Source organism: Falco rusticolus, chromosome 9 (assembly GCF_015220075.1).
Source record: "Falco rusticolus isolate bFalRus1 chromosome 9, bFalRus1.pri, whole genome shotgun sequence".
In the NCBI taxonomy this organism is placed as follows: Eukaryota; Metazoa; Chordata; class Aves; order Falconiformes; family Falconidae; genus Falco; species Falco rusticolus.
The window spans coordinates 49,519,042-49,546,184 of NC_051195.1; the positions used below are offsets into that span (position 1 = coordinate 49,519,042).

A 27,143-nucleotide genomic window follows, 5' to 3' on the forward strand; every position below is an offset into this window, starting at 1 on the left:
GTGGTGAGAATAAAGCAAACAACGGTTTGGGGAGGGTCCAAAGGAAGAGAGGTGGGAGCGTCACACCTATTACCTGCTGCTGTTGCTGCTGCTGCCTCTGGAACCGTGGGGGAAGAGACTTCTGGTATTTGTTGAATTCTTGTGCTGGGGAGGGAGCTTCTCTGAGCTCCTCCTCACTGTTGCTTTGGGCTGCTGCTGCTGCTGGGGCAGGAGTCTCCTCTTCCAGATAGCCCACAGAGACATCCTGTGTGTGAAACTCAGCAGTTGCTGCAGAGAAGAAAACAAGCTTTGAAGAGCTGTGCTTGCACAGGGCTTGTGAGTGCACCACCACACCACAACACACACGGGTGTGGGCATGCCCTGACTGCATTACATGGTTGAACTCAATTACAATCATATACAGTGCATCACACCCAATCTCCCTGATTTGCCTTGACAGCTCTAGAGGGCTAAAATACCTTATTTTAGTGATAAATTCCAAGACCCTCCTCTGCCATCAGCCTTCTGCTTAAGCACTGGGGGGAATAAAGTCCATTTCTCCTGTTACTCCTTAAACCTTAAGCACTTACTGATAACCCATTTTCTGATCTGTGGCCCATAAGTACTTTCTTAGTATCATCATCCAATCATAAGGAGATCAAGAGGCCTGTTCCAACAAGCTCTCTGCCAACACAGATGACTGAGCACGGATAAAGGCAACCAAAGAAGTCTACAGTTACTTTAATAGGATTTTTTTTTAAATGAACCTTCATCACCAATCCAAAATACTCTGCAGATTACATGCAGCTGCTCTCTCAAGTGCAGCTGAAGTACCCTCTCAACACTCCCTCCCAGGAACTCTCCCACACTTCAGGTAAGAGATCAGCACAAGAGCAAAAAAGCAGTGTTTATAAGGCGAGGCAAGCGATGTTTCTGTACCTCTACGGAAAGCGTGGCCATTCTCTTGCACAGCATTTTTCTCTGTGCTTGGGGGTCGCAGGTCTTCATTCTCTGTGTGTTTCTGTGTCTCCCCACTCTTCTGAGCCAGTTTGCATTTCTGATCAAGTTGCTTCAACTTTGCAGCACAGGCTGCCAGCCGCTCCTCCCTGGCTCGCCGCTCCTCCTCCTCCCGCCGCCTCCTGGCTCTCTCGACAGCCTCAGAGATCTCGGAGTGCACAAACTTCTGTCTCAGTGGCACCTTTTCTTCTTTATCCTCGAGGGACTGCTGTCTGAGAATACTTCCCAGTGGGGGCTTCTGCCAAAGGAAAAACATTCCTCAATAAGCATGACCCACACATCTGTATCTTCAGCTTTGCAACCCAGGCCCAGAAAGTCCCCTCCCCTCTGCCCTCATGCACACAAATCCCCCTTTTGGTGGGGGGAGTTACTGCTATCTGGTTCAATAGCTCCATCTTCTCACTGTCTGACAACCCCACTGCTCTGGACTGGATTAAATTTCTTTTCTCTAGTGTGAGTGCTATGCAGATGTGTAGTAGGTTTGCATGGCAAGGGTTTGGTAGCAGGGAGGCTACAGGGGTGGCTTCTGTGAGAAGATGTCAGATGCTTCCCTCATGTCCAATGGAGCCAATGCCAGCCAGCTCCAAGACAGAAACACCGCTGGCCAAGGGCAAGCTAATCAGCAACAGTGGTAGCGCCTCTGTGATAGTATATTAAGAAGGCAAAAAAAACCATCTGCGCCAGCAGGAGAGAAGAATGAGACTATGCAAGAACAACTCTGCAGACACCCAGGTCAGTGCAGGAGGCAGGAGATGCTCCAGGTGCTGGAGCAGAGATTCCCCTGCAGCTTGTGGTAAAGACCCTGGTGAGGCAGGCTGGCCCCTGCAGCCCCTGGAGGTTAACGGTGGAGGAGATATCCACCTGCAGCCCATGGAGGACTCCACAACGGAGCAGGTGGATGCCCGAAGGTGGCTGTGACCCATGGGAAGCCCGTGCTGAAGCATGTTTGCTGGCAGGACTTGTGGACCCATGGAGAGAGGAGCACAGACTGGACCTGGTTTGCTGGTAGGACTTGTGACTCCGCAGGGAAGCCACGCTGGAGCAGCCTGTTCCTGAAGGACTGCACCCCGTGGAAGGGACCCACGCTGGAGCAGTGTGTGAAGAACTGCAGCCTGTGGGAAGGACTCATGTTGGAGGAGTTCATGGAAAACTGTCTCGCATGGGATGGGCCCCATGCTGGAGCAGCAGAAGAGGATGAGGAAGGAGTGGCAGAAACAATGTGTGATGAACTGACTATAACCCCTGTTCCGCTGCACCACTTGGGAGGAGGAGGAGGTAGAGAATTAAATTAAGCCCAAGAAGAAGGGAGGGGTAGGGGGAAGTTGGTTTTCTAATTTGAATGGTAACAAATTAAACAGATTTTCCCCAAATCGAGTCTGTTTTGCCCATGACTGCAATTGCTGAGTGATCTCCCTGTCCTTATCTTAACACACAAGCCTTTTATTGTATTTCCTCTCCCCTGTCTGGTTGAGGAGGGGAGTGATGGAGCAGTTTTGGTGGGCACCTGGCATTCAGCCAGAGTCAAACCACAAGATTAATTCCTCTCCAGCTGGATACAAACTAAGAATTGAGGAATTCATCAGCATCCCGCTTTCAGTAAAACATCAAACTGGCCTTGAGGACAGTGATGCATCACACCCAGCCGCACAAGCCCACTTACGTGAGTTCAACCTACCTGGTATTCAGAAGCAGAGCTCCAGCCATTCACCTTCCTGGGAGGCTGCTGTGAATCCTGCACTTTCCGGACTGAGCGGGACAAACCGACTGAATCACCCCAATTCTTTCCTTCCTCCAAGGTGTGTTTGACATCTGCACTGTCTGCAGAGCTCAGGGACAACTGTCTTTGCCTTCTGGGATCCCAGTTGTTCCTGTCATAGAAACAGCTTTGCTATTACATTTGCTACTTCCCTCAAAAAGCACTTGCAGTCTTATCGAGTGACAAAAGGCAACTAACTGTAACAGAAAAGAAAGACCAAAAAACCAAAAAAAACCAGAACAACCAATGTACAGTCCCTCTTAAGGTACATAAGAGTTACCACCACTATTGTGCAGCAGGATAAAGGTGAGACACAGAAAGGGGAGGAAGAAAAAAGCCTGACATCCAGGCACTCAGCCTCAAGGCTTACGCACATCCTTGAAGCCCACTCAAACAATGACCAGTGGAATCAACAAAGTCACAGTATGAATCAGGGGGATCAAGCCTCAACATTTAGAACAAGTTTTAGAAAGATCCTGGTATTGTTTACTTTTACTGGAACAAATGTAGGTACAAATACAGCCCTTCTTACCACTTCTGTCGTCCATCTTTAAGAGTTTCTTCCTCTTCCTCATCTTCACTGAATTTCAGTTTCTCAGAGTAATCCACTTCATCATGAATGCCTACAAAGGCAGGATTGGAGAAGGGATATAAGACAAGAAAGAAACAGGTCCCTTGTCCTGATAAAGCTTACGCCCACTCTGGCACTAAATCAGAGAGTGCACAGGCTTGGCATAAACTACTTGGAAAACCCAACATCCACTACAGGTACTGGAAACTATGTGAGTAGTATGGACCCACAATGCTGAACAGTTAGGCTGGTCCCAGAAGAGGAGCCACAAGCAGTCTGGGAATGGGGGCTACAAATGAGGAGACAGCCATCAAGCTAGACCGTGTGTAACTGGATACTAAAGGCCATGCCTGAAAAGGTAGGACTAACCCTTCTTCCCAGCAGCCACAGTGCTATCCCCCTGCTGTTTGGTGTTTTCAGCTTTTAGGAGTCTTCAGATCCAGTTCCTTGAGTACAGTGGATTGGAAAGATCAGAAGGATCCATTGTGTCATCATTTACACCAGCAGCAATTTCACAACTACACAGACCACTCTGCTTACCCTCCTTTCTGGGGGAGTGAAACAGAGCCACCAGAATATTCTGGCTATTTCATGCTTCAGGGAGGAGTAACTCCTTTGCTTCACCTCCTAAGTTGTTGCTTGAAGCTACAGAATAGAAGCACTTTACCTGCCCATCCATCATCCGCATCAGTGTCTAGTTCATCTAGCCCCTTTAGGTTCTCCGCATTGATAATGGTGGGCCGGGGCGCTCTCTCTACTTGCTGCCGAACTGGACGTGTTAGGCGAGACAGGTTGAGCCTGTTCTCTTTTCTACAGGGAAATGCAAAGAAATGGTTAGAAATGGCAAACAGTAAAGATAAGAATGTAGAGCTACGTTTGTAACAGTGAATCAGTCCTTTTCTACAACGCACTCATATAAAATGGCTCCAAGTTTCTCATCCTGCCCAGCAAAGCTTCTTTCCCTTGTCTACCTAGTACCCACTTCCCAGGGCCTACAGATCAGAGCTGCAGCTCTTCCAGCCCGGGATCACACACAACTACTTCTCATGTCCACCTACTCTTCAGACACACAGTGCTTATAGTCCTGCAATCTTTCAAATGCTGCTGTAGCTGGAGCAAAGCACTGCTCCTTTGGGTAAAGCTCAGGTTTCCTCTGTGGCTGCCTGCAGCTTCACCCACACAACTGGATCCTTGGCCCAAATTCTTCTACAGTTTAAGGTCCATGTCACACCCTGAACCTGCCTCTCAATGGGACAGTCATGGCAGCCTTACCCATCCTGGTCATTCATCTGGTATTGTCTGAAAGGTACCCGGGGCTCAAGCCGAAGCTGAGGAAGGGGGAAAGACCCTCGGTCCAGCGATGCAGGGGTCTCAGATGGCTGTTGTGGACACATCTGGAACAAGGCAAAGCAGAATAGTCTGCTTTTTCTCCTTGCCACAGGAATGCTTACCCAGATTAGGTTACAACATGAGCATAGTAGCTACATCTGCACAAAGGGGAAACAAACATTTCACATCTGGCTGCCTAACAGGCCACGTGCTAATGGTTACCCTCTCCAGCTCTAGAGGGAAAGCAGCGACTTTTCCTTGGGCTGAGCAAGGCTGCGCTACACTAGTCTAGCATGGAAGAGTAAATGCACAACAGACTAAACCAAAAATAGCAAGAGAAGGATCCTTGAGCAAGCCCTGGGAACCAACTGAGAGTCCAGAAAACAAGTATCTCAGCTGACTTCTTGAACCCACACACACTTTATAACAAGCAAGGACATTACACAGCTACAGGGAAAGAGCAACTTACAAAAGCAGGTAGCATGTCATGGTATGTAGGTGGTTGGTAGACATTTCCCATGAACTGCGAAGCCCCTTTGCGGACAGGCTGAGCTGGGCGGAGAGACGGCTCCTTCGGATCGCTGGCACTCACTGAGGAGGGGGCTCCGTCTCCGGTGCTAGACGTCTTGCTGCCCAGCTCAGCAGGGGAGGCGGTCAGAGATGTGGCAGAGGTTATGTTCCTCCCACCGCCCTCCCTCCAACTGGTGACATCTGGAAAGGAGGTAGTAATTATGTTAATATTTGTGAATGCAAACAGTCACTCTGCCAGAAAGTCTTGAAACCTCAAATACTCTTGTCAAGCCCTAACTACAACAATCATGTGGAAAATCAGGGATGAAGGAAAATTTCCAAAGTGTTTGTTTTTCCAAGAGACTAGCAGCACCAGCCATCACTAAGTAATTGCTGCACCAGTGGTTATTTGACAATAACCCTAAATTCCAACCATCTCTGCTCGCCATTGCCACAGTCCGTAGTACCCTGCAGAATTAAGGGCAGTTAGATCACGTACAAAGAGAAGCCACGTTACACCACCTGCTCATTTCACTTATGACTGCCCTAGCCCAGCAGGAGGGGGCCTGCTTTGCAACATCACAGAGCAATTTTTATTAAACAATGTAGATGGCAGTCCATACTTGGCTCTCTGGACCACAGAACTCAGCCAGTGAACATCAGCACTACATGCAAATCTGTGGTTATTTGCTAAGTAGCTTGACACGTGAGCTCATAAGAAGATAAAAGGAAACGTAAGGATGGAATATCTGAAACTCCTGTGAACCGGCATCCCCCTGACCAAAACACTGTCTATGGGATTATGAACTGGGGTAAGGCAGAAAGACACAATCATTCCCTTACTCTGGGGGCGGAGGCTTGGTCCTGGCCCATACGACGGATCTAAGGCGCCCTTTTCTTTGCCAACCTTGTCTTGCTCGCCAGCTGCTTTCAGCGTTGGAAATTCCTCGGGAGAGAAGGATAACAGTCGGCTTGAGGCCCTTGAACCTGTCAGACAAGTAAGTGTGGGAGTCAGAGATCTTTCTACTCTTTCAATTCCTTTATAAGATGAGCCTGGAAATGCGATTCCTGAGAATCTGGGCCTCCAGCATATTTAAACCCAAATTACTATCATACCAGCACCTCAGCTCACATCCAAAACACTCTTAGACGCTGTCACCAACACAACACCACATGTCCTAACCCAGTACTCCCACACTCTTTAACTTGGGATCTTCATTTAAATTCTCACGTTCAACAAAGTCAGACTGAACTTTCTCAGTCTACAATTATTTTTGTAAAGTGCAAAATTCAGACTGAGGCAGAGATATACATTCTGCAAGATTGCTTATAGATGATACCCTGTTATCAAGTATTTGACATTTCTATTCAGATTCTTCCTGCTCAGATCTCACTCTACCAGGGAAGTCTATTATTAAGATTTCTGGCAATATCCTCAGTGAAAGACCACAGATAAAGACCAACTGCTTTATGCTATATCCCACACTCCACCCTGCTGCAGCATTTTTAAGATGCAGATCACTGGCCAGATCAGGCCAGATTCATTTCCAGTCATCGGCAAATTGTTTTGCCGAGTCATCGGCCACCCTAGAATGACAGCTTTCTGTCCGTTTTAAAGATCTGTCAGTGACTGCAAAACAAAACACAGCAATTCTAAATCTGTTGGCAAGATAACACTGAATCAAAGGAAATTGCCAGCATCACTGCACTACTAAACATTAAAAAAATCACTTTTTTGAGAACTGTTTCTTGCTGTTACTTGGCTAATGATCTTTTTAAAAAGGCATTTCAGAATTACCGTGTTAGAAGTATCAGCAATGAGTACTGAAGACCTGACAGGAGATTCACATCTATCTTTACCCTTCCTTGCCCTAAGGAGTCAAGAAGGATTGCCATAAGTCGTTTTCACTTTCTAGAACTTGCATACTGCACAAGACCTCCCACCTGAAGATTTCCAGGGAAGGCACTGCAAATATTACACATAACATCTTCAAATACTTTGGTCAGATTAGACATTTCTCAAATACTCGACAAAATACACAAGATGTGCCAAGAGTTCTGATTTCTACTGCATTATTCTACTGAACCAGAATGGCAATAAGAGTATTAACAACATGTAAATGTCCTCCAGGGGAGACTTCCACCCTCCAGGAAAGGCTGCACAATGCAGTGACTGTTAACGTGCAGGCATCAACAATTTGCACTCTAACACTAGATAGCATATCACACCGATAAAAGTTCAGTTCATCTTTTTTTTCCCTCCAAATGCTCCTTAATACAGAACACACAGTCATGGAGCAGTTCATGATTAATTTACCAGATGGCATTTCTTCAGGATACGCCCTCCAACAAAGATTTTACAGCAGCAATACCTAAACGACAGCAAAGAACGAAAGACTTTCTTCTTTGTCAATAAATTAGAAACTGCTGTATTAGCTTAGAAGGAAAACCAATTGTTCAATGCCACTGGAGAAGAGGTGCAAGAATGGGATGGCCTAAGAAGTCCTTTCTGCCAGATTTTTGATGCTTCTGTGATTCAATTACCTTCTAATTAAGCTGCTTTTAGCCACATATGCAACTCTCTTCTTGGGTTGAGAACTCTACATTGTGTGACCTAGAATGAGTTTTCAGAGTCTTTTAAGAACACTGTTAGACAATCAGCTTTCAAAACGACTGTACAGGAGGTCCACACAGCAACAGTCTCAAGAAAGTACCAAATAAGACACAGTCTTTGCACTGGCCACCAACCTCAGGCAAGCACAAGTCTCTGCTTTTAGCCTTTGAGAAATGCTCTCTCATTAAGGGACTCATTTACTTTAGGATGAACTTGTCCCCTCCATCTCTGCAATCTGCAGCTGTCTCGATTCTTTCAAATCTCTGCAATTTCATTCAACAATGGAATGGTTCCAGGTCTGTTCACATTGAAACAGTGGAACGGAGCTATTACTCTCACTACAGTTTTAATGATAGTACCCAGGGCAGCTGGAAACCACCTCCTGTGTGGAAATGGATGCATCTGAAGACAACTAAACTCCCCATTTATGTTAACACTGCTTCAAGATCCTCGGTCAGAGAGAAGCCACTAGCAGCACAGTTACTCAGGGAGACCTAATAGAAAGGCTTCAGCCAAGGTGTAAGCAAGTGCATGCTGCAACAGCTTCAACGCCACTTCCACCCCTGACATTGCAACACCCTTGGACCAAGGATGCTGCATACAGCCTTCTCGAGTATTATTACAACCTCACTTTTGACCACCTAATTAGGTGAAGCTCTCCATGCGGCTAGCCATGGAGATCTCTACATTTCTAGTCTCCAGTGTACTCTTCTCCTTTCTTCTTTTGGTCTACACCAATCTCTCCCCCCTCCTACTCCGTTTTCTGCACCTTCACTACATATTGCTCTGGGCTGACAGAAGATGCTTATGAGGAGGCAAATGTTTCCCTTCTTCAAAACCTTCACCTCCCAGAACTCCCTACTGCTTCCCAAGTGCATGAATCATCCTGGTTCAAGGTGGCAATGAGACACATTCTGTTCAAGCTATGTCTTGCACTGGCAGACCTGAACAGATGCAGTTGCATCATTCAAGCCAACACAATACACAGATTGAAATCAAGACTCGTAAAACCTCACTGCACTGTAAGCAAGACAGCTGTGTCCCATTCCACACCAGCCTAGACAGGGAGGGCAGGAAGAAATGGAGTCCATCCCATATCATGCCTGTCTGGGAGAAGCAGGCACATACCCAGCTCCACTTCTGTTTATCATACTCACCACCTTCTTGTCCTGCTGGCTTTCCATTCAGCTGTGCCCATGACTTTGGTCCACCTGGCACTGAATTTGTACTCTGAGAACAAAACAAAACACAAAAAAGCCCTGATGCCCACAGATCAGTGAAGTCTCGTAACTGTTTCTCATTTCCTGGCTGGCACCTGCTACAATTCAGACCTCTAGGTCACCCCAGATGTCACTAGATACCACAGGTCTCCCCATCTTCTTGTTGGGGCTAAAGTTAGCTGCTCCCAACTATGGTGTACTATGATGCTATAGCAAAAAAGTCCTCTCCTCTGTCCTGCCTCTGATCTCTCCTCTGCTCACCTTCACCAACTATTTTCTCAAACTATTCCTTGTGACTTCCTCCCTCTAATCAAGCTTTCCCTTTGTTCTGTTGCATTTTCCCAAATGGTCCCTCTTAATCTTCCAGATTTGTTCCATGCTACACCTCAGCTTGAAGGCTACCCTACTTTCTCATGCATTAACCACTCTTCTCTTCAAAACAGAACTCCTGTCCTGATTTCCCTGAACCTCAAGGGCTGGGAAATTTTTTTTAAAGTAAAAGTGTGAATTCTGCAGCACAGAGGGGCCAGGTCCCTGCACTCTCTGTGGAAGCTTTCTTACTTGCCAGTAGCTTTCTCAGGTCCTGACACTGGCTACTTCTCCCACATGGTCAGATCTCTTATCAAGTCTCATCAGGCTGGAAGCAAGAGCTGGATCTGTTGTCACCAAGCTTGAATCAGACACTTGAATTAGACCCAAAGTAAAATAGTTTAGAAGCGCTAACCAACCATCCCACATTCCAGCCATTCTTTCTAGACTGAAGGTAGACTTTCTGCACATACTTGAAAGGTACAGAGGTAACATGCACAGAATTATACTCTAACTGCAGCACAGTCCTCCTGGGACACAGTAACTTTGAGTCAAGACAGCCAATTCTACAAGAATTGATTATACAGGAGCTGTTCTGTAAATTACAGTCTGCTGAGTCTTGTGCAAGGCAACACGGATAATTAAAGAAAACCCTCAAACTGTCTGGGGACAGGGAAAGCAGGGTGACAGTCACAGAAACCGCTTGCACCTACCTCCTGACTGATTGACTGTGTCGGCTTCTGTAAATTGGAGACAGATTTCTGCAAACCCTGCTGCGGCAGCGACTCCTGCAGCTGTGCAGCCGTCACACTGGAACTGAAAAGAGACAGCAGAGGTGAGATCAAAGGGGACGGCAGGCAAGATGACAGACAACAACTGGCAATATAGCAACTGCTAAAAGATCAAGCAAAGACTGGCTGTACACTGGCATGGACAACAGAAAACTGATCACTGTGATGTCCAACCCACAGCACAGCAATGCACAAACTGCTGCTGCTTGCCTGACAAAACTTAGCAAAGAGTAGTTCTACCTACCTCTTTTGGTCTGGCTGATCCTGCTTGTTTGCCCATCCTGTACCGTCCTTGGGTACTATAATGATGTTGGGGTCGTTTCCTTTGTTCTCAGACTTCAAGCTAGGCAAGTTTGCAGGAGGTGGCATGCGCCGGGCAGCAGCAACTTTCCCAAGACTCTGTAAGCCATGTCTAGGAATAACTAGTGAGAAAGGAACAACAGCAGGTCACAAAGGGCTATACCCAGCTAGATAAGTAACCTTAATTAGCATACTGTGGCTGGGTGCAGTTCCAACAGAACTGCATGACAAGCAGCACCACTGCTGCCATGTCTATGGGTCATCTCCCACAGGACCACAGCAAGGCAGTCGTCTGTTGTAGCAGCTGGCTAACAGGCAGCCTCTTACAACACTTGCAAGGGAGAGAAATAACTCTCCCTAACAGAAAATGTGCACAGTCTTGTAGCTACTTGTGCAGATACTTCTCTTTCACTTCACCAAAGAGAAGCAGCATCACCCTTTTGCAGCCTGGCGAAGCAGCCACCCAAGTCCCTCTCTTAGCAGACAGAATGGTAATCTAACCCAGGAGTCCCAAGGTCTAGATTTTCCAGCTCTGCCCACTAGATTATATTTATTGAGATGGTATTTTATCTTCTTTGGTTTTCTACCTGCCCACCAAATCAAGAGCCAGTCCAGGCAACATTTCCATTTTTCTGACCCCAACATCTACTTTTGGTTGTATCTCTGCTGCAAAACAAATACAGGTTCTTTCCCAGAGGCCTTCAGTCCTTGCCTCTCACCTCACACAAGGTCTGACCAACTTAAGACACTTCAGTCAGCTTAGCTGCCCCGTCTTAGCATAGCCTAAGGCCCTGTCTGGAAGGCTTTCACTTAAGTTTACACCCTGGCCACTTTGCAGCAAGGGCACAGGCTAAAGGAAAGAGCCAACAATCCCCCATCTGTGTTACTGTAATTCCTCCATGTCCCTACGATAACAGCAGCACAAAGAATCACAGACATTCTCCCTGAAGTCCAAGTGACACACAAGCTTAGACACCAGCACAAACAACTCTGCAACCCAGCTGCTTCCACTGGACATCCTGCCCACAGGGCCAACAACCTGAATTAGCTCTGCAACAACACCACTCCTGAAGACACCAAAAGAAGTTCTCTGAAGGCATTTCTTACCTGTAGTTCTGATAGCTTCTATTGACTTTCCTTTATACTTATCAAACAGGCTGAGAGTCGAGTACTTGCTTTTCCCATCCTTTCCCTTGGTTATTTGCCCCAAACGATCGGACATTGCGATGAAATGTCATCTAGTAAGGAAATTTCTCTGCGCCGCTCCCGATCTGCCTTTTAACGAAAGAGAATCAGGGAAATACTGTTAAACGGATTATTTAGCCACAGACAAGTTAAAAGTAAAACACGCACAACTGCTAGAACTGCAGATATTGAGTGAGCTGACACACTAAGTTACAAGGTTTTAACTCCCTCCTCTTTAGTCACAAGAAGCTTGTGGGATTTAAGACTCAAACTGAAAAGAACTGCAGGAACACACTTTCCACAGCACCATTTTTTTTTTTTCTGCCACTCCAGTGCTGAAAAAGGTGAGCTTCTTGAAGTTTGAGAATACGAGAGGGTGGTCAACATAGTCCTTGCTTTAAAAGAGTAAGTCTAACAATAAGCAGCCATACACAAGGATTCCTAAACATAAATGACAGAAAAGCACTGTATCTTATACCATGCACTGGAATTTATCATTGGGTTTCCCACTGAAGCACTAGTAGCTGGGTTTATAATGTTTAGGATTATGGTTCCACACTAGCCACAGTTAACAACTTGTACCAGCAATTAATGCTTTGAAAGTATCACTTGAAGGCAACAGAATTACTTCTCCAAATTCCCTTTTCCCATTTGGTGCCCGTAACAGAGTTAAGGAGTCCAAAAAACCTGCCCACATGAAACCAGTTCAGACTCTTAAACCTATGGGTTCAGCAGTTCTACTACGAATCCTGAAAACATGTTATAAAAAAAAGATTATGATTCTCTGTTGCTGGCACCATTTTTAGCTATAAATATACTTTTCACAACGGATGTGGTTGGTTAATTTTTCCCTCTGATCTTTGCTGGCACAATTTGCTGTGATTAACACCCTTCACGAAGGCAGTCCCTTTGCTTTCACTTGTTGGCTCTTGGGGCCTAGGACGAAGCTGAAACATGAGGAACACACACACTGTAGGTCAACTTTTATGTCAGAAAAGAAACTTCGCTTACTTTCCATGGAACTTTCATTTTCTCAAGCATAATTCTGTTCCAAATTTTCTCAAATCTAGAAGCTTAATCTAACCTTTTTACATGCACTTTAGATTTCCAGTTTTCTTGTTGTGAAGCCTCCCAACCCTAAAACTGCTAGGTCCTACCTTAGGGTTGCAACTATCTGTTGGAGTAACAAAATACTATGTGTCTTGGACCTCCCACCCTTCACCCTTTCTGAAACTCATCCAGCTGAGAGCATTTCAAACACAGTCAGAAATTACTTTTCTGAAAGAAACTGTATCTGACCAGAGGCTACAACCTCCACCTGCAAGGTCTTATCAAACATCATTTGCAGATAAGAGGATTAGTCCATCATGCATTATGTACAAAATAAAAAGCACACACCACAAACATGCTGGATACAGCCAGCTTGAGAATGTACAGTGATCTGCAACTAGCCAAGTAAAGCCCATCTAAATGCTGCTGCCAGGGGCAAGTTTCTGACCGACAAACCCCATACCACGCAGCGTTTGCTCTTGCATCGCAGGATTTAAATGAGGCCTGGCAGGAGCAAGAAGCTGCAGACGCCATGCTGGGCAGCAAGCAGCGTGGTCAGGGATAGAGGAAGAAAAGCATTTTCGGTCTCTCAGTAACAGCATCCACAGGATGCTCAGGACAAACGCCAGGCTCCACAAGAAGCCCCTCACAGCCACCTTTGCTGGACCACTGCACAGGGCTGCAGGCACAAGGCTTGTGGAGGCAACAGGCCTGGCCAGCATTCTGGAGGGACCTCTTCCTGCGGAGCAGCAAACAGATCTTTCGCTCGTCTGGTTCAATCTTTGCTCAGATGTCACCCTGTGCCAAAGAAAACAATAGCTCCACCCTCACTTGCCCATTTCCACTGTATTTTATTAGTAGGACAGACATAAAAGAGAAAGGGAGAAAAAAACCACTGATTAGCGCAGACTTGGCAGGAAAGCAGAAGCTGGACTGAGAACAACGACCTGTTTGAACTGGCACAGTTGTGGGGAGCCCCAGGGACAAGAGTGAATAACGGGTGCTGCATGCCAGCCCTCAGCTGTGTGGGCAGGAGCACAGCCACCTGCTTTTACAGGTACACCAAGCCTTGCAGTGGGAGTCTGGCTCAGGGTTTATCCAGACCACATCACCTCTGTACAGTTAGTACACGCACAATCCCAAGCAGTAAAATCCACTCTGAGATTTTTGAAAACCGAAACCAGAAAAAATCAGTGGGCACTGGAGGGGAAAAAAAACCCCAAACCTACCACATCAGGTTCAGGAGTTAGCTGGTTAAAAGAAAATCCCCGAGTTCCTGAAAGTCAGCATGCAAACAGCATACAGGGTAACTGTGCCAAAGAGAAACCCTGACAACAGTTATGTAACTGGGTCTCAGCTGCCTCTTGATTACATCTTCTATCATTAAAAGGATGAGCGAGGAATAAACAACCACTTCAGAGCAAAGGAGCTTGTGGCCAGCAGGTCAAGGGAGGTTATCCTCCTGCTCTACTCAGCCCTGGTGAGGTCACATCTGGAGTACTGCGTCCAGTTCCAGGCTCCCCAGTTCAAGAGAGACAGGGAACTACTGGAGAAGGTCCAGCAGAAGCTATGAGGATGATGAGGGGACTGGAGCGTCTCCCTTGCGACAAAAGGCTGAGATAGTTGGGCCTGTTCAGCCTGGAGAAGAGTAGTCTGAGAAGGGAACTTATCAATGTCTACAGATATCTTAAGGTTGAGTGTCAAGAGGATGGAGCCAGGTTCTTTTCAGTAGCGCCAAGCAACAGGACAAGGGGCAACGGGCACCAGCAGCAACACAGAAAGCTCCATCTGAATATGAGGAAAAAGTTTATTTTGAGGGCAACAGAGCACTAGAACAGGCTGCTCAGAGAGGTTGTGGAGTCTCCTTCTCCAGAGACGTTCAAAACCCATGTGGACATGATTCTGTGCAACCTGCTCTAGGTGACCCTGCTTTAGCAGAGGGTTGTACTAGATGATCTCCAGGTCCCTTCCAACCCTAACCAATCTGTGATTCTGTGACACATCGGGATAAAGCCCCTTGGCAAACTTTCTGGGACAGCCACAACTGCTGTCACAGTAAGTGAAATGTATTTCAAACTCCTTCAACACTTTGAAGCTGAAAACAAGAAACAGAGCTTTGTTTCTGTGTTATGTGTGCATTCCAAAGGGGAAAACAAGTCCATGGAGAGATCCAGCAATTTCCATACGGTCACTGTGCAGAGCCTGCAGCAGCACTGAGCCCAGCTGGAGCCATCCTGCAGGCAGAACCTTGCTGCTCATCCCTCCTGGCGGCAGCCAACTGCAGATCTGAAATAGTCCAGGGGTGTTACTGGCCAGGGGGATCACTCAGCACCCAGGTCCCCTATAGCACTTCAGAGACGCCACAGAGCCCCCCAGAGCTGTCATGACACTGGACTATCCTCCCATCACACAGTCAAGCAGAGAATCCAGGCAAGAAACATCAAGGCCTTCCAGTCTTGCATAGCGCAAAGCCTTTTATGATAAAATAAAGTTCATTAAGAATTGAACTGCCAGCCTGCACACTTCTTATTAGGAGAACTAGAAAGAAGGTGCATGCCAATGCTGACAACTGAAAACTGACAGCCTCGGCAGAGCCTCTGACCTGTGCTCAGGGTTACCATGTCCCATATCTGACCCTGAAGGAAGCATTATCCCATTACAGAAGGGGAGGGAAAAAAAAAAAAAAAAAAAAAAAAAAATCAATTGCCAGCATTTCCACAAGGTTTCTCTCTGGGTTTGTAGAGGTCTTTGGGGGAACATTCACTATCAGTTTTAGCATGGAGCTATACTCTTCCTGTTCTCAAGACTAGCAATGTCTCCTGTAATACCCAGGAACAGCACTGAAGTGCAAAACACTGAGTGTCTGAGAGGAATTAGCAAATACTGCAGTATGACCAGTTATATTAGAGACCCCAGAGTACAAATAACTGCACCAGAATCGCTTCCTGGGCAGAGAGCTCCGCTACCCTGGGGGTCTTCATGTCCACATCATGTTGCCCTGGATTTTATGTTTGGGTATTGACCCTGTCTACTGCATTTTAAAGGGATACGTTCTAATCCATAGTGTAACAATGACATTTTAAGTGCCAGAGCATGCAACTCCCAAAGCTACAGCTGGGACCTACAGACCACAAGGAGCCCGTCTTGCAAAAAGAGCCATGTGAAAACCTTGAGTTACTGGCACTGGTAACAACTAGAAACCCCTGAGCTGAAAACACAGCCAAACGGAGAGACTCCTGACGAACGCAATTGCCTGCAAAGCTCTTTGTCAGTCTATTTATGAAGGAGGCTGGGCTGCTGGTATTTTATTCACAAGCCTTCAATGGATCTTGAATACCTGGAAGTTAGCCAGCCTTAATTGAGCAGGGCAAAACAGATTTATGAAAGGTAACACACACACTAGGAGGAGTCACTTCAGCTACTCGCACACCACGGAGCTCTACACTGAGCACAATCACTCAAGGAAAGGACTCAAGACCACTGCAGACCTTCAACTCCTTGCTCACTTCACAGCAGCAGTCACAAACACAAAACAAAGCAACCAGATGGAGATTAACGTGAAAAGACTTTTCTCCAGAAGCAGGAAGATTTTTGACATGAAATTTTATACAAATCGTTGAGAAATTCACAGGCTGCAGAAGCTGAACTGTGCTTTCAGAAAAAGAGAAGTGTTTGGAGTTGCTGTTAAGCTGAAATCTACTGTGCTTTCTAATGTTACAAGTAATGTGAAACCTTTTTAAAAACAATAGTATAGTTTTACAGAAGATTAGTGATGCTCACTCTTCTTTAAATACATACAGTAAATTTTGCTGGTACTTCTCATAGCTGTCAACAGGGAGATATCACTACTTCTCATGGAACACATCCCACCAAGAATCACCTATCTGTGAAACAGCCACCATCTGCCTCAGCAATGAAAGACACCACTGGCTGCCCTCGGAAGAGCTCTGGTGAAATTGTGACCAGCTGCAATAGGAGCTTGGTGCCAAGTGCACTTATATCTCATAGAGGCCCTGTTTGAAGAATCCTGCAGAAGCCCAGGGGTCATCAGATTAGTGGAGAAGGGACCAGATGAGAATTCAGTTCCTAGAAGAAACTCCTTAGTAAAGAGGAACAACAGGAGAATATCAGCATTCAAGTATAAAGTCAACAGGATCAGTGCAGAAGAGCTGTGCTGCAGGCAGAGGCTGTAGCAAGAGTCTAGGCCACAAGAAACTGTTTGCTGTCATTCTACTGCATTGTTTCCAGAAAGAGCTGCCAAGGTTTGTTAGTACACCTGAAAAGGGGCCTACCGAGATCCTGAACGTGGCACCAAATCCTGTCAGACAGGGAGAAGCAAGTCAGCAGTCTGCAGTGCAGAGAAAAGATAGATACCCCACAGCCAATATCCTGATTCACAAGGGGGGACCCTCCTTGCCTAGCTGAATAGGTATATTTGCCCGTAACACGTTTTTTTTTTTTAATTCTGCACAATTCCAGCTTCTCTCTGCATCTCCCATGAACCTTGTCTCCTTGTAAAACCAGGGAATGGGAGTCCAGGATCACATCTCCCATGACTTATTACAAAGGTATGCTGTTAGCCAAGTAATACTGTTGGAGGCTGTCTGCCAGAAGACTTGCCCACTGGCCAGCCCCATCATCAGGCCTCCCTCAGCCAAGCCACCCTGGATTTGAGACACGCAGCAGGACCATGAAGAGGAGAGGCAGTCTTCTGAACAGTGTACCTATCATAAACTCTGTGGCATGGAGCTCTACAAGCAGAGATAAAACATGACAACAGGGGGGCAGAAAGGGCATGTCCTGCCAGATGACCTCACCTCCTTTTCTCAGCTCTGTCTTCATCAAGCTCACTTGTTGCCCCCTCTTATCCATGTACCAAAAGACTGGGAACACAACTACCGTTACTGAAACGCTGCACTTTTCTAGAGGAAACAAGTATTTATAACCTCAAGTTTGGCCTGTAAATATAAAAGTCTCACCTCTCTGCTAAACAGCTTTCCCAGTGCTGGGAAGGCAGGCAGGAGCAGCCAGAAAGGGTGGATTTTAACTTGCTGTGAAACAGATAAAGCAGACTGGAGTCTGGAGAAGAGCTCAATTTTATTCATACAAAAACATGACCGAGTTCTGTGGTCCTTTCTGTAAGGGCTGGACAGACAATGCCACACCATGGAAAGGAGCCCTGACCTCCAGTAATTGAGGATGCAGACAAAGAAATACTTCATCCTGAGGATGCAAGACTATGGTACAGAGCAAAAAAAATCCAGTCAGAAAGCTGGTCCGCAGCCCACAGAAAGTACTCGCAAGATCCTGTGCTCATGAAACTCCCTCTCCTTTTCAAGCAGCAAAAACCCCAAGATGTGCAATTAATTCTGTCCTTGAAAGGAGGGTCCATCTTCAACAGCCCTCTGAAGAATTAAAGACAGTTTTCTGCCCATCTGCCCCATCATGCTGTAGAGAAGGAACTGATCTGCTGGTGCCAGCTTGTCAGGAAGGAATAACTGTATCCAGCCCAAGAGGAAGCGCTACAGGTCATTCATAACCCTCCAGAATCAATGACCAATTACTGCAGAGAGGCACCAAGGTATCCCACATGGAGCAACTTGGTAGCTCCAGCTACCAACAAGGCACTTGTTACCCTCTCATCCAGGCCATAGAGGTTTTAAACGAGACGAGACCCAGCACAAATTGACTCTGATGCACCTATACATAAACCTTGCCAGGCTCAGCAGCTGTGGCCTCCTGTAGACACTTCTGTGGCAAGACACAATAGAAATAAAGAAGCCTATTACTTGCTTTTTCACATTTTGGAGACAAAACTCACAGAGGATAGTGCAGCTCAGTTTAGCAAGAACCACCTGTGGTCTCAACAAATCCAGGCCCCAATTCTCTAGTGTAAGAGGAAAAGGAAGTGACCTAGTGATCTTCACAAGCTGCCTGCGTAATTTAAATGCAAATCTTTACCCTTAGAGTTGTACTTACGCTCTGGCTCCTTCACAACCAAGTCCCAGACTTGAAGCACACTACCTACAGCCTCCAAGTTATTCTGCCTTCCACTCGGCCCTGTTTGGGTTCCTCCTGCCTTCCCCTCTGCCCCACTCGGGTTCCTCTGAGATCTGAATGTCCATGGAGAATATGCAGATACACCTTGTTCCCTCAATGCCAAAGCAAGAGGCTGATCATGAGCAAGCAGTTTAAATCCAAATACAAAAGAAATCACTGGTATAATGCTCTGTTGGCAAAATCTGTTCAAAAAGCTCCTGGCAACGTTCAACTAACTTAAGGTAAACTGGGCATTTGGGTATCTAAGCAACAGTAACAGACCACACATAGCTCATCGGGATCTCCTGATGGGTAACAGGGCCAGTACTATCAGTCCTACTTTACAGGCTGGATAAGGTAGAGGAACAGTTTGCTCAGCTAACACCACAGACAGCATTAGAAGTCCCAGAGCTCAGGTTTCTCCCCCAGCCACCTAAACTTGCCCTACCAAGACCCTCAAAGAAAATGTAGCTCTTGATCACAAAGCAGCAAGTTGTAAAGAGTCATCAAATGAGGAGGGAATGCATTACAGCAGCACCCACCATGTCTAGAACAACCTCTTCCAGTGGAAGAGATTGTCCACTGGCACAGAAAGCGGACCTAACCCTGTCACTGCTCCAGAGGGGCTCAAGAGGGCAGGAGGCACCCACACAAGCGCAAACTGTTGTCAGGCCAGTGCACCAGGCCTCAGGACAGTGCAAGGTAAAGATTCCTCCATCACTGACAACTAAAAGGACCACCACTGTGTTTTACGGTTGTGAAATTCCCTTAGTCCTACACTTCTGCCACACAGACTTTTGAAAATCATCACAGTGATGATACCCACGTAACCCAGGTGAGATACAGCAAGAGTTGCATAGCGGAAACACCTGTGCTGCCAGATCCAGAACCCAAACCTAAGTCTCCAAATTGTTAGACACAGCTCACCTTGGAGAGCCCTACACAGCCAGGGAAGAAGAAGCGGAAGGACCATGACTGACTGCTGCCAGAGAACAGATGGATTCTGAGGACTGCCCAGAGAAATTCTTCCAGTGAAGTCACTAAAACTTCACAAATCCTTCACCTGGTCCCAAGCTCAGCAACTTACTCCATCTCTTGGCAATAAACGTAGTTTTTGGAGCAAACAAGTCCAGAGGACATCAGAGATGTCACAGCTCCAAAAAATGAAATCAGAGCAAAGCTTGCAGTCTTTCGGGTTAACAGTTCTTTTTTCAGGAATAGATACGATTCTTTCCACACAAACGCCATCAGCTGTTGAGTAAGCAGCTCTGTTTTCTCTGCAGTCTCAGGAAGGATCACACTGCAATCGGGAGGTGGGCGTTTACCTTGTGCAAATGAACCTCACTACCAGATTGGGGCTTTGGTAACACTGCTCCACATTCTCCGGCTGTCTGCTGACTGACTTCAGAGCCTCAGCCCCTACTCAGGTTATTGCCCTGATTTTGGCTGGGATAGAGTTAAATTTCTTCTTAGTAGCTGTTGCAGTATTGCGTTTTGGATTTGGTGTGAGAACAATGTCAATGACACACTGATGTTTTCAGTTGCTGCTAGGTAATGTCAGGGACTTTTTGGTTTCTCAAGCCTTGCTAGCCAGAAGGCTGGAGGGACACAAGAAATGGGGAGGGGATACAGCCAGGAGAGCTGACCTGAACTAGCCAAAGAGGTATTCCATACCATGGGACATCACAGAATACAAACAGGGGCCTGCTGATCGTTGCTCAGGGACTGGCTGGGGAGCAATTATATTGTGCACCACTTGTTTTCTCCCTTCCCTTTAGATTTTGTTCTTCTCCCTTTCTCCTTCCTTTTCATTATAACTGTTAAAATTTTTATTATTATTGAGTTTTTTATTTCAACTATTAAATCGTTCTTATCTCAGCCCCTGAGTTTTACATTCCTTTCCAGTTCTCCTCCCCAACCCTCTGGGTGAGGGGGGGAGCGAGCAAGCAGCATGGCACTTAGTTACCAGCTGGTGTTAAACCACGACAGTTACGCACAGAAGGTTACCTTTATGAAGAAAAAGACTAGAGACAAAACCCAATGATACTAATCAGCAAATGCCAATCCCTCACTGCACACAGAAGGGAGAGGTTCCTGTACACCCCTGCAGAGCAGAACCCTCACGTCCTGTTCCTCCCCAAGGCGCTGATGGGAGCTCCTCCAGCAGGCACCTTTACAGCCAGACAGGCCAGCACCAGCACACACACTGCAGGGTACAAAGCTGCCCTGGCAAGAGCTGAATACATCATTCTCTACCAGATTTCTCCGATTTCCCACAGCCACCAAGACCGACACAGCCGGTTCAAACCATTAGGAAGATTACAAGCACTTCAGACAAGCCTGCAGTTCATAAACACTGCAGATGCTGAAGCTTCCAAGGAAGTATTCCTCTAGGTTCCTCAATTTCAACAACACTAGGGCAATGCAGCATTGCACAGCAATTCTTCTTACAGGAAGCCTATTCATAGCAGCCATTTGTGCTACACATGAATGCCAAGGATGCTAACAGGAATCTGATGGGAAAAAGACACAGGCACAAGGGTGGCAAGAAACCATGTTACATGTGGTGTGATTCAGTATTCTGAAGAAAGGAGCTTTAGAGAGCTTTAGGTAGCTTTAGCTTTTCTGGAGAGCTAAAAAACTCAGACTATGCACAGGGCATCTGGACTAGACAGGAAGTGAAAACATTTCACAGATGCTTTAATTTACATAGATATTTACAGTGGGTAACTGACAAGGTGTGTAAGCATCATCACTTCTATTTTGCAAATAGGAAAATGATACCACAGGACTCTGCAGCCATGCTGAGTGGCAGAGCAAGAAACAGACCCTTCATCTCCCGCTTGCTGGAGCTGGAAACCACCCTCTGAATCACACCACCCTCCTAACGCTGTGGGGCCAGCAGCAGCATGAAGAAGCCCTGCTTCAGAGGCGTTCTGGAGGAACAGGTCTGCATGCTGGGACGGGGAATGCCACGATCACCTCCTAAATGAACCATCCCATACACCGTTTTCACTGCAACAGGATCACAGGCACCACTAAAGCCAACATTTTGCTCAGATGCAGAAGACAAACAACATAACATTCAGATCTCATGAATTTGCTAAGTGACGGTCTGCGAAGTTTCAACTGCTAGGTGGGAGCTTGATTTTTTGGTTATTTCAGTAAAAGATAAAACCATACTTCATACTATTCCAGCCACGAAGAAGCTGGAGAGGTTTCTTGAGCACCTCCCTACTCCCCTGCCTGCTTCACAGCCCACTCCAAACTCTGAACAAGAGCACTCAAGGCTTTTGTACGGGCTCCCAGCCCACATACAGGTAGGAACAGTTGAAGAACCTACCCCACAGCAGAACTCTTCCAAAAAAATCACCATATTCCCACACAAGAAGTGCCTGGGGGAGGCAAAGTCCCCATGCATAGTCTTCAAACCTGTCTCTATTCACTCCCTGCAGCACCATCACTACAATTCCTGTCTAAAATGTCTCAACAGCTACCCAAGGAGGATTCCTCCACCAAATCTCTTCCATCAGGGTGCTAACTCTGCAAATAGTACACAGTTTACCCCTCTTAAGTGCTACTCACGTGAAATACAAAGGCTACCGAGGATGTTCCCAACAGCTAACTGAAGCCCTGTGGACATCTGAAGTACTACAGTCCAACACAGTGGTCCTCTTGGCCGGATCCCAGGGTGCTGTTAGCAAGTCCTCGCTTTCTGCCTGGTATTTTCCTGTATTTCTCTGCACTTCAGACTGGCTCACCTTCAGCTCCTCTTTCACTTTTGCTTGTTTACTACCCTCTTCCCTTTCACTCAAGGTATGATAGGTTTCACCAGTTCTCCACAAATTAATACCCATAGTCTCTTAAAGATGTAACTTTGAACTCTCTCGCCCCTTCCGGTTTACCAGTACTTCCCTGGAAACTGAGGTGTTCAGAACCAAAATACAGACACTGCGTTTTGGCTGTAAGTACAAAGACCTCCTGCAGAACGGCACATATGCCTTTTAACACCTCAAAACCACCTTCTGTCCTCACAGATCCCACTGCACTGCAAGTCAAGCAGCTTCACAACCAATCAATGCCAGAGGTAAATAGAGACCAACCTCCAGTTCACTTCAATTATGGTTCCAATCCTCCCAGACCGAAAAATAATAATAAAAAAACTGTATCAGGATTTTCAGCTATACACATCCAAACAGCTCTGCTCCAAAATAAATGGCTCAACCTCAAGTTTCTTAGTTAGTTCTGCACAGGACACACATGTGCACACAGAGAACTTCCTGAGTACTAGTAGTACAAGTTACAAACTAAAAATCAGTCCAAGCTACATTTCAGTGAGGCTTAACATTGTAATACCATCTGCTTTAGCCCCATTTTTTCTTCCTGTGAACAACCCTTCAACCAAACTAGATGGGTTTTGCATGTGTGTGCAAAACCCCCTTCAGAGAATGCTTTTCAGGAGCACATTGTCATGAAAGTCACTTAATGTCAGCAGTTAGAAAAAGATGTTCTGCAAAGTAGCAAGCTGCACCTCCTCAGCCTTTACCTGTTCACTGTGCTTTCACCTCATTGTCTGATACCTGACAGTATTTCTTCTGTTCCAAATGACAAACTAGTGATAAAGAGCTATGAAATTATCGACCTATTAGGAGAATGAGTCAGTGCCAACTGAAAAACAAAACCCACTTACAAGGCACAATTAGCTGAAGAGCAAGGCCCACTGAGACAACAGCCCCACTGCCAACCTGCAGAATAAATAAGGAATCTAGTAAAGGAGCTGGGGTGAGAGGTCCAGACCTCTCCCTCCCTCCCCTAAAGTTACCATCCTTCATTCAGTAAGTTTCTCGTGTTCATATTGCTTCTATTCCTACAACAATAAAACACACAACTACAACTGAAAATGCCACTATAGAAAAAATCTCTTTGTACATCCTATCATTCTACAAGAAAATAAAGAAATGGCTTACTATTCTTTTCAATGCAGGAACACTTAAAAGTTAGCCTGGCTCGCCCTTATAAATACTTTCAAATAGTTAAGTACAATGAAGGCCTTGAGCAGCCAACACTTTTGAATCTTGAACAGTCAGGTAATTCTGTAATGGGTGCTCTAACAGGCTCTGTACTGTACAGCTCAGGCAAACTGGAGGCACTACCAGACATGCCAAAACCATGGTTCTCATATTCCCCCGTTACACCTCAGATGCAATACCCTGCAGGATGAGGAGGATACGGTATGGGTATCAGGTGCTATGCAACAGCATCAGTGCCACACACAGGAGGACTAAGGATTGTTTGTCTTTATAGCATCACTCAGATGCGTAAGACAAATATGGACTCTAATGCCACCCCTACTTTTAGAAAGGGTTTGTTCAAGTAAATTAGCCTTTGAAGTTACCTTTTACAAAGAGCGTTAATAAAAGGCTTTATTAAAACGTCACTGCAAAGTTAAATCATTTCTATAAAAATTATTTAGGAACATTACTCACATTTAGTCAAATTAAAATACTTTTAAACCCTGCATCTCCTTTCCAGCATTTGTATGGACTATTTACTTACTTTTGCAGCTTCAGCCAGTTGGCAAAATTTCACTTTTACGCTCTCATGCACACACAGGAAAAAAAGCCCACAGTTCATAAAAAAATGCACTGTAAAACCAAATAAAAATTTTTCTCTGAATTTAGAAAAAACAAGGCACCAAGGCACTACAGAACGACAACTTTGGAAACCTACATAAAACTCGTAGTTTACTTTTTTTTTTAAAAAAAGAAAGGTATCCGCTCAAGTCATGTAGAAATATCTTTTATCAGTGAAGACTGCTGAAAGAGTTCTAAAATCCAGTCTACTCAAGCCACACAAAAAAGCAGACCAGCCCAACAAAAAAAAAAAAAAAAAAAAGAAACCAACTTCTATTCAAAATACATATCAAATTAAGCACAAACCCAAAACACTGCTAACAGCAGATGTACTCATACTGGCTTAGAGAAACACGTGTTCAACAAAACTACACACAAACAAAGCAGCAATCTCAAACAGCATTTGCTATTTGTCTTGATTTTTTAATCTGAACTTTTTACCTGTGAGAAAAATAGTAGAACACTTCAATGAGGTCATATGGGTGAGGTCTTGTTTATCATACCGCAAAACCAGACTCTGCTAACTGGGAAAAACCTTAGGCCACAGTCCTGAAAGAAGTAGCATCACCCATGATGAACCTACGAAGATATCAGGGACCCCAGATGTGCTCCTGATAAAACCCAGGCCCACTTACAATATGTCGTTCGGAGTGAAAAATGCAGGTAGCCATTCCAACTCTACAGAGAGAAGTCAGCCCAAAACCTCCACTTTCTACCCCCTCTTTGAATTCCACTTCCAGAATCTGGTTATCAGCCTCCTCAGCTCTTCCAGGTGACTTTACTCTCCAGCCCACGACCAACAGCAGTAGATTTTAGGGCTCTTGGGTTTAACTAACCCCAGTGCCAAGTGAACGTGGAAAAGGCAGGTCCAAAAGTAACATCCTCGCCAGTTTACATCAGAGAAATCTACTCACGAGGAGTCGATTCTCCAAACTTGGGCTCCCTAAGACAGGGACCAGCTATTTCTGAAAGGGCCCGTTCCAGTGGGGGCCCCAGGTACATCTGTAAGACAAGGCTTAACACAAACAGAAGTTCCACTACAAACCAGTCCTGGTTCAGCCCTGGAAGGGGCAGGATGCCACCCCCTCCTCAGCAGACTACAGCAGATGATGCAGACACTGCAATATGCTTATACTTGATACCTGTGCTTAGAAAGATACAAAATTACTAAAGTCCTAAACGTTTATCATATGTTACCACCCCAAACGCCAATAACATCAATATATACATATTTGATGAGTTGATACTCAAAACCATCTCTCACTCTCTGCAAGTTCAGGAGACGGAACCAAACCAAACCAAGTTTCCTAACAAGCCCCACGACTCCTAGCTCATTCAAACCCCTTTTGCCAGCTCTGACCGGGGGAGGGGGGGGACGAGTGGCTTTTTGTCACCACCTTAACGAAAACCCCCTCCTAGTTCACCCCCAACACCCCCACACCACCCACCCCCCCGGCGAAACTGCCCAGCACTGTGTCCCAGGACCCGCATTAGCCCTTCCCCAGCCTGCCAGCGCAGCTGCTCCCACAGAGATGAAAAACTCCTTCCTCACCAAAACACACAAACAAAACACAACCAGCTTTTCCAACCTACCTAACAAGCCGGCCCAGCACCGAAGCACACCAACTCCATCCCGCCCCCCCGCCCCCGCAGCCGCCCCCCGCCCCAAGCCCCAAGCCGCAGTTCAGCCCCAGCAGCCCCTTTGTAGGCTCCCGCACAATAACAAACCGGCCGAGCCTTCTGGATGCCCCCCCCCCTTGTTTTCCTCAGCCACACACACACGGCGCGACAAAAATATCTTTGTGTCACACTCCAGACGCTGAAGAAAAACAACCTGCCTTTGCGGCGGGGAGCTCCCCCCTGCGCCCCCCGGCCCGGGCTGCGCCCCGCCAGGGAGCGGGAGCGGCTCCAGCCCCGCCGCACACGGGGGCACCCACCCGCCGCCCCCCCCGGGCATGAGGCCGGACAACGGGCCCGGGCGGCCCCCGCCAGCCCCCCGCGGGCCTTGGCGCGGCCCTCACCGGGGACGGGCCCCGCCAGGCCCCCCGCGCCTCCATCCCCGCGGCGGGCGGGGGGCGCACAATAAACACAGGCGGCTACGGCAGCCAGGGAGGGGGGGCCCGCCCCCACAGGCCCCTCCGGCCCCCCACCGCCAGGCCCCCGGCCCGGGGGACCCGCCTGGGCCGCGCCGCCGCCTCCTCCCCCCGCGCTGGGCCGAGCCGGGAGGCCGAGGGGTGCTGCAGCCGCAGGCAGCCGCTGGCTCCGGCTCCATTTTAGGGCTGCCTCGTCCCACCTTCCCTCTCCCTCCCCTTCCTCCTCCTCCCCCCCGGCCCCACTCACCGCCCCAAATATCCGCGGCCGCCGCCGCCGCCGGCCCCCGATACCCACCTGTGGTGGTGGCGGGGAGCCGGGAGTGCCTGGGGAGCCGGGTGCGGAGGGGCGATGGGCGCGGGGCGCGGCGGATGGCGGCGGATTGCGCGGCGGCGGCGGCGGGCTGCGGGGCGATACGGGTTCTCGCTGCCGCTCCCTCCTCCTCCTCCTCCTCCCCCTCCTCCCCCGGCCCGGCCTGTCAATCCCGCGCGGGAGGGCGCCGCGCCGCCGCCCTCCGCACAGCGCCGCCTGCAGGGCCCCGCCGGCGCCGCAGGGCCGGCCTAAGATGGAGCGGGGAGGAGGGGGATGCCGAGCCAAGAGGCAGAGCCGCGGCCATGGCGGCTGCCTCCAGCCCCAGCCCCTCTCTCCCCGCACCCCACGGGCCGCAGCAGGCGCCCGGCCAGCCCCGGGGGAGGATGTTCCCCGAGAGCGCCGAGGCGGGGTGGCCGGCCCCTCACGCAGGCGTCGGG

General features: G+C 47.4%; 1 protein-coding gene across 15 annotated transcripts in view; it reads right to left on the reverse strand.

Moving 5' to 3' along the window:
- Nucleotides 1-26,845, reverse strand: part of PRRC2B (proline rich coiled-coil 2B) — a 53,117-nt gene extending 26,272 nt beyond the window's left edge. For 10 of the 15 annotated variants that reach the window (XR_005106036.1, XR_005106037.1, XM_037398974.1 and 7 more), the window contains exons 1-13: nucleotides 26,644-26,845; nucleotides 11,504-11,671; nucleotides 10,341-10,518; nucleotides 10,019-10,121; nucleotides 8,934-9,006; nucleotides 6,006-6,149; nucleotides 5,122-5,363; nucleotides 4,596-4,717; nucleotides 3,991-4,133; nucleotides 3,285-3,375; nucleotides 2,672-2,864; nucleotides 919-1,234; nucleotides 74-267 (exon numbers count right to left, since the gene is read on the reverse strand). Coding sequence is in view for 13 of the 15 variants with exons in the window: in XM_037398974.1 (XP_037254871.1) it covers nucleotides 74-267; nucleotides 919-1,234; nucleotides 2,672-2,864; nucleotides 3,285-3,375; nucleotides 3,991-4,133; nucleotides 4,596-4,717; nucleotides 5,122-5,363; nucleotides 6,006-6,149; nucleotides 8,934-9,006; nucleotides 10,019-10,121; nucleotides 10,341-10,518; nucleotides 11,504-11,618 (1,914 nt within the window). In the remaining 2 variants the exon portion in view is untranslated. The remainder of the gene's footprint in view (nucleotides 1-73; nucleotides 268-918; nucleotides 1,235-2,671; nucleotides 2,865-3,284; nucleotides 3,376-3,990; nucleotides 4,134-4,595; nucleotides 4,718-5,121; nucleotides 5,364-6,005; nucleotides 6,150-8,933; nucleotides 9,007-10,018; nucleotides 10,122-10,340; nucleotides 10,519-11,503; nucleotides 11,672-26,643) is intronic. The other 5 variants (XM_037398971.1, XM_037398969.1, XM_037398964.1 and 2 more) reach the window with 4 other exon arrangements.
- Nucleotides 26,846-27,143: the final 298 nt, after the last annotated feature.